We start from the raw sequence: 11,991 nt of genomic DNA, 5'->3' as shown, positions 1-11,991 counted from the left end.
AATAAAAAAAAAACCTTTTCTTGACTACAGCACTCCTTGTCATGTCCTTTTCCCATTCGCCTCTGCTGGACATCCACCACGCAGGTGTGTTGAGCAACACTGCTGGTATGTGGGTGACAAAGGAGAGTGCTGGAGACAAGGGATGGGCCCGAGTGGTGGGACAGAGGGATGGGAAGTCAGTGAGTGGCAGGTGCTATTGTGGCCCGAGTGAGTGGCAGGAGCTGCCAAACAAGGGGGCCAAAGGTCAAAGTGAAGTTGAGAGGTCGACTTTAACTCCGAGGGAGCCCACCCAGCGAGGGAGATCAGCGGGGGGAGGAGTCAGTGGGGGACTTGGGCGGGGGGGCAACAGGCTCTGGGAGGTGACTGAGCGGAAAGACGGCGGGAGGTCAGAGGTCAGAGCCGAGTTGGGAAATGTGTGACAGGAGACGCTGGACTTGATCTCACAGGCTGGATGGAGGCTGCAGGGCACCGGGTTCGACCCGGCACCAGAACACCTGTGTTTGAAACTCTGGTGTCAGATCAAGGCAGGACTGGATGAGTGGTAAACGTGGCAAATTAAATTCCAAAACATTTTTCACATCCGTCTCATGGAGCTCCAGCCTGAAGCACTTAAAAAGATACGTAGGCCTTGGTGATGGTGGCGGTGCTGCAGGAACAATAAAGCCCACTCCCCCACCCCCGATGAAAAAAATACAGTATTGATGACTTTTTTATTTACTCATTTTATTGAATTATTTCTATGAAATTAGAAGACTGGTTCAAAGGTTTAAATAACTACATAAATGAATAAATACATAAAATCTGTTTCCTTGAACTCTGGCCGCTTTTTTCAAATGTTTACCATGTTCACGACTTGTCTGACCAACTGAACAAGTCAACGTCACAGTCAAGAGGCAATCAGGAAGATTCAGGGAATGTTTCCAGCTTCCATCCTTCGGTTTTCTATCGTCCCGGTGCTGGAGCCTCTCCCAGCTGCCTCGGGATGAAAGATGATTTGATTTCAATGAGGCCTTTACCTGTGTATGTATGTGATGTTCAGGGTCTGAGAAGACAGTGGACTCGCTGAGGTTTCATCGAATATTCAACATACAAGAATATTAATTTAGTACAAACTGCACTTTTGTTTTTTGTTTGTTTTGCTGTTGCTCGTTTCTCGCTCCTCCAAGTTTTGCCTCATTTTTCACAGAGACAAAAGCCTTCAGCTTTATTGGAGACAAAAAAAACGCAGAGGAACATGAAAAGGAGGTTAGTATGAATGTTATCTGTCTATTAGAGCAGCGCTCCCCAACCCCCGGGCCGCGGACCGGTGCCGGTCCGTGGGTCATGAACAATTTTATTTTGAAAAATGACCGGATTCTCTCCGTTACGTCCATGTAACGCTCAGCTCCTGACACATGTCAAGGCGCTTGTCTCGGTCACATGATACGTTACCGCGAGATTAAACCCACAAGGTAGCTAGCTAGCGAGCAACATGAGTGAAAGCAAGCGTCTTTGGAAAGAGGAAAAGGCCGAGTGAGGAGGCAGAAGAGTCCACGACTTCCAAGGAAAAGAAAGCAAAGTTTAACAGACCAGATTTTTATTTTTTTTATGTTGTCGTCGCCATGTTAAGAGGACGCTGCTAATAAAGTTCCAAACGTGTACACAGTGGATTCCCGTTTATTATTATATTTAGAAAATACCACAGTTTTCATGCCGGTCCGTGAAAATATTGTCTCACATTAAACCGGGCCGTGGTGCTAAAAAGGTTGGGGGCCGCTGTACTAGAGGGCCAACATGTTTGATCAACCAACCCCATCCCTCACCCCCAACTCTCCCCACCACTCTCGCTGGTCTTCATGGGACGAGGAAATCATGTGGGAGGTTCCTCCTGAGAAACGCTTGGGCTCCGATAAGTGAATGAACAAATTAGCCGTGTCGGCCGCGAATAAAGCCGGTCGGCCGCAGCACTTTCCCCGTCGGGGGCCGTCCATTGTGTTGTTGTGTCGCCGCACTAGTGTGAAGTTTCTTCTCCAGCAACCCACCCCCCGACCCCCCCACTCCTTCACCCCCCCACCCCCTCGAAGTTGTGTTTGGCCGCCGCTCACCGTGCGCCCTGTGATTCCATTGAGGAGGTTCTGGAATGCTCGCAGGAATGATGTTTGTTGACGCTCGCCGCCGTCCGCCAGGCGCTCGGCAAATGGCGACAAAGACGTTTTGTTGGGGTTCAGCCAGTTCACTCTGTGAAGAACCCCCCCCCCCCCCCATCTGCCCCCCCCCCCCCCCAAAACCCCCCGCTGGAGTGGGGGGGCACCTGTGACGCTGTCACGCAAGGATATCACAATATGTTGGGGTCCGATTGAAAATGCTAGGAGACCCTCAAATCAATTTCTGCTGTGTTTCTTAGCCCCCCCCCCCCTCCCCCCCGACACCCCTAGCTTTTTAAATTACAAGTCCTTCCATCCGTCTGAATGTAGAACAATTTCACCCCCACTTCTTCTGCCTTTCATCCCAATCTGGGGGGGGGGGGGGGGGGGGGTGTATTATTGCCCCACTAAACCCCCCTCAACTCCCCCCCCCCCACACACTCCTCGCCAGCCCCCACCAGACCCACTACTCCCTCCCCCCACCTCCACTCCCCGCCTCGCTTGTTGTGAGATGCGACAGCAGGGTCCTTTCAGCGAGAAATTGGCTGCAATTAGTGCAATTATGCTGATTTTCGCTTGTGCTCCGCAACAAGAGGCGAGTTTTCGCTGTGCAGCGAGATGTCCCCGGGAAACTGCCACCAAACAAAAACTCATCAATCAACAAAGGCCTCGAGCGAGCGGCTCAACGGCGGATAATACCGGCCACATTCCATCATGACAGCGTTTAGTCAGCTGTGACCTGTGTTGTGTTGGTATGGAGCTGGGGGGGGGGGGGATTGGGGAGGGATGGGGACGGGGGGACGGGGGGGGTCTTAACTTACAGAACTTAAGCCATTAGGGGAAGTATGTTGGTGAAAGCCAAGGGCAGTGAGTCTGAAGGGGCAGCAGACGCTCCTGGACCTGGATGTGTTGCTCTGATGGTCTGCAGTGACCAGACCGAGTCCAGTTCATTTGCACACAGACCCAGAACAATGGGTTCTAAAAATACGTAATCAGCTTTACAACAAAAAATGTGTCTTCGAAGCCTTACTGTATTAAGCTCTTTAATGAAATGACTCTTAAAACACTGGGAAAAAAAGATAAAATACAGCTATTTTATGACTTACTTTCTATTGATATCATTTCTTCGGTTCAGTGGGCCGGATTAAAAATCTTTTTCAGGCAGCATTTGGCCCCCAGGCCGTAGTTTGGCCATGCCTAATACGGACGCTGGACCAAATTCACACTGAGGTTTATTTTCATCATCTCCCCACTAAAACACGGCAGAGCAGCAGGGTTTAAAGACAGTCGATGTGCTCAAGGGATGAAAAAAACTACTTCCAAATATAAAACAACAACAACAACAACAAAAACACGCCCTTGGCTGCTCCTGGTTGGTGGAGGAGGTCAAAGCTCACCCGACTTTACGTTGGTGTGTGTCTGAGTCAATACTGCCGACAAGGCTGCCATTCAACAGCAGGCGTAAAGGTGTGGGAGTGTAGGAGAGAAGAGCCCAGTCCAGAATGGGATGCGTCCATTTGTTTGTGCAGTTCTGGGATTTCAGAACAGCAGGACTGCCTCTGCTGCTGCTGGCCGCATTCACTTCCTGTTCTCCTTGACACCACAGGCGACGCACGACGACGACGACGACGCACGACGCACAACGACGACGACGACGACAACTTTGATGCTCGCCACTTTCAACGTGCTGTTGCTTTTTGCACTGCATCCGTGTTACTGTCTCAAAACAAGCGGGTGAATAGGAATCATCCCTCATCCATTATCATGGATTTCTATTTATATATCCTTCATGATGAACCAGAAGAAATGAAATGAGCCATGTCCAACATTTATTACTTTTTTTGGTTATTGTTTGCTCCACTTTACAAAAGATGCCAGCTGAATCTGAGAGTCCTAGAAACCCTCAATGTCACAAGTGGCTCTGACACCTCAATCAGTCTAGTCAGTTTGGATGATTTGTGGAGTTTTTTTTTTTTTTTGGCTGCTTCAGTCCAGAATGACAAATGTAAAAAAAATGTTTTTAAGTACCTCAATCCTCACACACGTCTTGAAACAAATAATTGATAAATAACTGAATGGTTTAAAAAAAAAGATAAAGCTTTGACCATGAATGATCAGCGACTATGAGGGAGCTAATTCATATATATATGTATACATATATACATATATATATATATATATATATATATATATATATATATATATATATATATATATATACATGTATATATGTATGTATATATATATATATATATATATATATATATGTGTGTGTGTGTGTGAGAGTGTGTGTATTTATATACATAGATACACACACACACACACACACACATATATATATATATGTATATATATATATATATATACATATATATATATATATACATATATATAGACATGTATATGTCATGTAAAATATGAGTAAAGATAAAAGAAAAAGAGCAAATACAATCTCCACCCGTCTCCTCCCTCCTATGTGTTTGTGTTTAAAAAGGACATATGGTGGTGCAGGGGTCGGCATGGTTACTTCACAGGAAAAGGTTATGGGTTTGATTCTAACTTCCTGTGTCAAGCTTGCACGTCGTCCCTGTGTGGCTTCTCTCGGGTACTCACAAGCATGCCCGTTGAACTGTCTGCAGCAGAGAGTGTGGACGCTTGTTTGTCTCTGTGTGGCCAATGTGATGATCTGCAGACGTGTCCAGGTTACCGTGGTTGGAATAGACGCCCCAGCAGCCCCGCAGCCCTGAGTTCGGGACAAAAAGACTGGATGGACTGGTGAAATTTTTTGTCACAAACGCGAGATTAACAATGTAAAAGCCCCTGTGTGTTAAGATGCAGTGCAAACTAGTGGTCAGAAGACATATTGCCAAACATGGTCAATGTGAATGTAAACTTTCCAAATGCCCCAATTTGACATTTTACCCACAACACTAGACCCACGTTCTTTGCTATGGGGGGGGGCAGACACACTACTTCATGTGCATGCACCAGAGGAGGAGCCCTTTAAAAACCCTAAAGCGCAAAAACACCGTGCCTCATGTCAGAAAAGACTGTTTACTTGTTGTGTGAAAGAAAAGGGGCCTGCTGTCAACACACACGAACGCACGCCATCCCGGCATTGCCGGTCTCCCAGGCTTCACTGCTGCTGCTGCTGCTGCTGCTGCTTCGGGACGGCGTCTTTAAGAGCCAGCAGGCTTCGCTTGTTCCTGCTCGAGCCGAGCCGAGCCGAGCCGAGCCGAGCCGACACGGAGGGGTTCACTTCACACTGTGACGACGAGGAATCGGCTCGAAGGAGTTCCGCGCGACGATCGCGCACACGCACGGGGAAAGGGTGTTTGTGGAGGGTGGTGGGGGGGAAAGGGGGGCGGGGGGTGAATGCGCGCGCATTACGCACGGCGCGCAGACGCGTACACTTCCTCCTCCTCCGCGGCGGAAAAAGAGAGAGAGAGGAGGCACCGAGCAGGAGAGAGAGAGAGAGAGAGAGAGAGAGAGAGAGAGAGAGAGAGAGAGGGGAGCTCAGACAGGGAACACCGCGGACGGAACACAAACTTGCTACTCTCCCATGTGGGAAGCGAAGATCCGGGCTTGAAGCTTCTCCCGCTCCCTGCCCCCCCTCTCACAAGTACTCGTAGCATCATCATTTGATTATTATTATTATTATTTTTTTAAATGTCCCTCTCGGTGTTTTTGCCCGCACAAGTTGCGTGCCTATGAAAGTGTGGCTCGGCGAGCAGAGAAGTTTGGTTGTTTGCCTGTCGGCTAAGGAGGAGGAAGAGGAGGCGGAAGAAGGAGAAGAAGAAGAAGGAGCAGCGTCGGCTTGGAAAAGTAGTGAGAGACGATGGTCCGCAACGGCGCTTGCAGACGGAGCTGGCTGTGCGTCCTGGCGCTGTGTCTCGGCTTGGCGGCCCCGCCGCCATGCACAGCCCGGATTTACACCAACCACTGGGCGGTCAGGATCGGCGGAGGACCCGCGATGGCTGAGCGGATAGCGGAGAAGTACGGCTACAGGAACCTGGGACAGGTAGGAAGTTACCACTTGTTAGAGTTTCTTTCATTCTTGCTGTTGTGTTGTGTTGTGTTGTGTTGTGTTGCCGTCGTCGTTGTATTTGTCTACCAACCCTCGGAGTGGAACTAATAATAATAATAATAATAATAATAATAATAATAATAATAATAATAATAATAATAATAATTAAAGTGTACTCGCGCCACAAGTCTGTCCAGTGGCAGACACTCAAACACTGCGAGGTCAAACATCCTAAGTCCAAACCACAGCCGTGAACCTCGAGTTTCCTGCCTCGCCTGGTCGGGAAGGAAGGTCCGGAGTTCCAGCGGGGTCGGGGGTGGTGGGGGTGGTGGTGGTGGTGGTGGTGGGGGGGGTTCGGAGAGCCAGGGGGAGGCAGTGATGGTACAACAGGTGCCTCCCTCCCTCCGTCCACCGGTGCCCTGTGCGGCCCTGCAGGCTGTTCCCTGCTCTTGGCTTTGACTTGCAAGGCTCTGTGGTGGAAAAAAAAAAAAAAAAAAAATCAGCTCTGAAGGTCCCAGCAGCGACTCTGTCACGTCCCCTTCACTGAACTACAGGAATTTAAATAAATCAGAAAAATAAATGGCACAATCTGATCAATTTAAGAAGAGGGGGGTGGGGGGGGGGGTGGGGGTGGGGGGGGTGGTGGTGGTAACGAAATGTCTCTTCAGGTTCTTGGACCTCCAACATCAGCTGGTTTAAGACCCTGCTTAAACGTCTGCTGTTTACATTGAGGACGCGTTTCCTTCTTTGGCAGGCCCTGTTTAAAGGCCCCCATCAGGGGAATCAGCCCCCCCCCCCCCCCCCACTCCAATCCCTCAGCTGCATTAGCACAACTGCGATTCCGATTGCACAAGTTTTTAGCTTTAAAAGAGAAGTGGGCCTGGTTGCAACATTCAAATCCTGCACGCATGTCACACTGTAAAGCATGTTCGTTACGTCTGACGCCTCAATGTAGGGTCAAGGTTGTAGCAGAACGGGGGGGTGGGGGGGGGAGAGGGAGATAAACTCAGAAGGAACCAAAACGCAGCATTGCCAAAGGGGGGAAGGGAAGGGAAAAACATCAGCTGAGAACCCACCGGTGTGAAACTTTCCCCGGCTGTCTTTGGGATGTTTTGTCTCCGACCTGCAATCGGTCTTGCACAGCCCACCCCCTCCCTCCCGTAGCCCTCCCCACCCCCCCTTTGTCCCCCTTTTCCTCCAGGAGGATTTGTGTAATTGGTCACTCGAAAATGTGTTTTGACAAAGTTTTAAAGGGAAGCCCCCGTGTCCTCGGCCCAGACAAAGGACACACAAACACGGACCTCACACATTCTGAGCAGTAGCAGCAGCAGCCGCAGCAGCAGCAGCAGCGTTGGGCAGCTCAAGCCCACACTTGCTTGACGCGGAGACTCTGTGTGTGTGTGTGTGTGTGTGTGTGTGTGTGTGTGTGTGTGTGTGTGTGTGTGTGTGTGTGTGTGTGTGTGTGTGCCTGCAGCCGAGGGGGGCATTCTGACAGGTTGTTGTGGGGTAGCCTAGTCAACAGCTATTGAACCCCCCCCCCGCCCCCCCACCTCAACCCCCCCCCCCGCCCCCAACCTCCTTATCCAGCCCGCCCACCCACTATACCCCTCAGAGAGCCGGGGGCCTTAATGGCCTCGTTTATCCCCCCTCTCTCTTTGACGGGAACTAATGTCCACCCCCCCACCCCCACCCCGCATTTTTTTTTTTTCCATACCAACCCCCAATAGGAATTCCCTGTGTGGAGTGCAGTGTTGCCCCCAACCCCCACCCCCCCCACCCACTCACCCTCATTTCCATCTCAATATGTGGCGTCCATTGGACTTTGACACCTCGTAGACAAGAAGAGTTTTTCTCCTCCACTTCCTGGTTGAGGGGGTCAGCTGAGAGAGCCGCTGATAAGAATGCGTGCGCTTATTAACTTGAAAGGGTGAGGGAGTGTCCCTGACTCACCTGCTCCTGCTCTCTGACCCGCCATCACATCGGCCGTGTTGTGTGAGAAGCGGTTGCGCGTCGCCACACACGATCCAATCTGTGCAGGTGTTAAAAAAAAAACATCTCTTATCATTTTGTGAGTTAACCTTGAAGTAAAATACATGTATCCTGTGACCACTCAGCTTTGTTTTGGGTTTTTTTGCTTACTTGTAATGAAAGCAGCTGTTGCAAGTTGCCCTTTAAAAGCCACAGAGGAAAAAGAAGTGTATGAGATCAGCGTGAACGCTGCAGTCGTTTTTTTTTGGAGCATTTTATGACTTTTATCACAAGTTTTTATGTCAAACGCTGCAGCAAATCGGTGAGGGGATGCTGCCTCACCTAATAGTAAAGATATACCACTGGCCCACTGAAGAAGTGATAGACAGGAAGTGACAGTAAAACAGGAGGCTGGGATGTGGCCGCTGAGTTTAGATGAGGGGGTTTTAAATCATGAAGGGGAGAAGCTCAGTGGTACTGGGAGAAAAAAAAGATGGTGGGGGGTGGGCCAGGGAAGCATGTGACAGAGGGACAATATAGTCCTCCAGGAAGAAAAGGCTAGAAAAGAGACAAAGATAAGCACACACACACACACGCACACACACTGTGGGACAGTGTGAGGAGGGATGTATGGATGGATCCAAAGGAGTTGGCATGGAGTGAGAGAGAGAGAGAGGGACAGAGGGCACCTCATTGGGGAATTCTGGGTAATCCTCTTAACCGTGGAGCCCCTTCCCAGACTGAGACACTCGTCCCAACGAATTGAGTCTGAATCAGCTGACAGGCCTCAGGATGTGGCTGTTGTGGAAGGATGGCGATGCTCTGCAGCTCTGCAGCCTTCGCATCAATAACAACAGGCCACGGCCAAGTATCCCGAGGTGGTGGTGGTGTTTGGGGAGAAGGGAGGGGTCAGGGGGGCCTTATGGGAATATTGTCTGGATGAAGTGGGCTTTCCGATAGGAGGTCACATCCCCAGGCAGCCTCCTCCAGAGTTGAACAATATTGTGGTTTCATTTCTTAAGTCTTTTGGTGTCATGATGAGGTTGTGGTGGTGGTGGTGGTCGGGGTGGTGGTGGGGGTCACTGCTGTTGGGGTGGGGTAAGAAGTAATAAGGTCATGTTGTCGGAGGGAGATGAACAGCAGTGCAGATTATCATTCGGAGATCCTCGCAGAGGAAGAGGAGAATCTCCTTATCAGTTTTACGCCGTCTATGAATTCTTATGCAAATACAGGCAAGTTGAGCAAAAACACGTGTTTGACTCGCTGATGCCACATTATGCAGCGCTGACTTCTACCAGCGTCCTCCCGCTGCAGTGCCTCAGTCCTGCCAGTGAACTGCACACAAGGAGATGGGGGGGTGGGGAGTCCTTCCTTTGCTTTTCGAGCTTGCAGGACCTTTTGGAACGTCTGTGCCACTCGGCACCTGTACAGAGAGCAGCTCTTTGTGATGTCACAAGGTGCTCTGCCAGGGTGGTGACGACACCCTCATCCAGCAGTTGTTTTGTCTTCTGATTCTGAGACCTTGTTTTTTCCCCTTTTGCTAAAATGTGGATGTAGTGTCAAAGCATCAGTTCTATCAGTGAGCTTAAAAGCCAGAGTTTTGTGGCACCAGGCTGTAAACAGAGGGCTAACCATGCTGCTTTATTATGAACTTATACTTTTGGGATAATTACTCACCAGAGGTCTGGGTGAAAACTAAATGTCAAATCTCAAAATGTGTTTAACATTAGTTTTTCACAGCACAGCAGGAATAAAGCAGAAGCATGTTTTCCACATTACACGTGAAGCGTGTTTTTTTTCGCTCTCGTCGTTGCTTCCGCACCAGATCTATGCGTACGCTTCCGGCCTCAAAGAGCACAGCTCAGACTTTTCTGCTGAAGTTGGAAGAATTCCAAAAGAATTTCTACACCACATGTAATCAGGCAAAATTGTGTTTGGTGGCAAGCGGTGAATCAGCAGCGTGGGCGGAAGATGAACGAGTCACAAAGTCCAGCAGACTGTCGCACCTTTGGCTTTTTGTTTTCCGTATGAGAGAGCGCCTGTCGCTGCGACGATGTGAGCAAGCAGGAAAAAATATGCACGCTCAACATATAAAGAAAGACTGAAGAGGTGCAGGGCCCAGGGAATACGAGAAAAAGTGGAAAAATGACCACTAAAGTGTCCTTTTCAATTTCAACTGCGTCTTCCTCAGTGTGCATCATCTGATCATACAGGAAATGCCATTATTGCGTAGTCCTTCTAACTAGACAGCCTGATATCACAAATCATTGAGTAAAAAAACATTTGGTAAAATTTTGACATAGAATAAAGGTGTTCAGAAAACAAGATGAGAATGTGAACATTTACTGTGAGTGCTGAGTTATTGTTCAAATTGTAGGAGGGCAGCCAACAAAGCACAGAGCGCTTTTGGAGCAACTCCTGCTCCGACTTCTACTCTGTCTTCTCCTCCTCCTTCTTTTTCTCCTCTTTCTTCTTCTCCTCCGTGTTGTCCTCTTTTTTTTTTTTTCTTCTTCTTCTTCTTCTTCTTCTTCTTCTTCTTCTTCTTCTTCTTCTTCTTCTTCTTCTTCTTCTTCTTCTCCTCTTTGCGGTTGAACAGCAGCGCAGGTGTGGACTAGTTAAACCATGTGTTGAGACCTGCTTTTACATCAGCGGGAGAATAGGAGTCACCCAGGACAGTGGCACCTGGTCTTCTGCCCACAGGAGTGACCTCACTTTGACCTCTGATTACTTTCTGATAAAGTGGAGGCCAGCTTGCACCTTCCTGTTGCTCCTTTTTTTATTAGTCTGGGTGTTTGGTGGTGGAGGGGGAGTGGTGGGGGTGGAAGTAGCACGGGCTGAAAATCTGATCCGGTGGTGGCCGTGGACCTCGGCCGCCGATCAGTGAGCGGTGCCACGGGACCCCCGGCAGCCATGATACTTTGATCATCTGAGGGGTTGTTGCCTCTCCATCAATTATTAAAACTAATCGCCAGCCTGCAGGCCATCCGCCCTCATCAGGCAGCAGATACTCTGCCCTCCTTTTCCACTCGCCCGATCGCTCACTCACTCACTGCGTGTCTACAGTTCTCTTTTCTTATCTCAACTTTATTTATAGAGCACTTTAAATACAACCACAGCTGACTAAAAAGTGATGTACATGATAACATAAAAAAATAAAATTGACAATAAAACACTAAAAAAACAATAAAACAAATGCGGTCTCATGCTGGGTCAAAAGCCAAAGAGTAAAAGTAGGTTTTTAGGCAGGTTTGTCTAATGTGGAGAGGTAGGTCATTCCACAGAGAGGGAGCAGCAACAGAAAAAGCTCTATCTCCTCTGAGCTTCTGCTTAGACCTCGGTACCTCCAGGAGCAGCTGGTCAGCTGACCTGAGGCACCGAGCCGGAGCGTAGAGAGAGGTAGGGTGGAGCCAGACCCTTTAAGATTTTAAAAACAAATCAAAGAATCTTGAAATGAACTCTAGCCTGCACAGGCAGTCAGTGGAGGGAGGCCAGAGTGGGAGTGATGTGCTCCCTCTTACGCGTTCCAGTCAAAAGACGAGCTGCCGCATTCTGGACCAACTAGAGATGTGCGTTACAGTAATCCAGCCGAGACGTGATGAAGACATGGATTACTGTCTCAAAGTGCTTTTCTGACCGTCACTTTGTCTCTTTCCTGAGAGCCAACCGGCGAAACATATAATTGCAGTGTCAAGCTATAAAAGCAATGATTCTACAGGAATGTCTGATACCCCTCCAGGTGTGTGTGTGTGTGTGTGTGTGTGTGTGTGTGTGTGTGTGTGTGTGTGTGTGTGTGTGTGTGTGTGTCCCACATCTGCGTTTGAACGTTAACCTGCGTTGCTGAGATTCCAACTCAGCAACGCATCCATTTCCTGT

General features: G+C 49.1%; 1 protein-coding gene across 3 annotated transcripts in view; it reads left to right on the top strand.

The window, feature by feature from the left end:
* The first annotated feature begins 5,598 nt into the window (after positions 1-5,598).
* The window catches only part of pcsk5b (proprotein convertase subtilisin/kexin type 5b), a 94,874-nt gene continuing 88,481 nt past the window's right edge, over positions 5,599-11,991 (top strand). The window contains exon 1 of one of the 3 annotated variants that reach the window (XM_076025876.1): positions 5,599-6,144. In XM_076025876.1, coding sequence (XP_075881991.1) covers positions 5,962-6,144 — 183 coding nt within the window. In that variant the 5' untranslated portion in view covers positions 5,599-5,961. The remainder of the gene's footprint in view (positions 6,145-11,991) is intronic. The other 2 variants (XM_076025878.1, XM_076025877.1) reach the window with 2 other exon arrangements.

This window comes from Nelusetta ayraudi, unplaced genomic scaffold, assembly GCF_046127955.1.
Source record: "Nelusetta ayraudi isolate G7.1 ecotype Tasmania unplaced genomic scaffold, CSIRO-AGI_Nayr_v1 ptg000018l, whole genome shotgun sequence".
NCBI classification, from domain to species: domain Eukaryota; kingdom Metazoa; phylum Chordata; class Actinopteri; order Tetraodontiformes; family Monacanthidae; genus Nelusetta; species Nelusetta ayraudi.
Note: the sequence above shows the minus strand (reverse complement) of the source record. Positions and strands in the feature narration are given on the sequence as shown.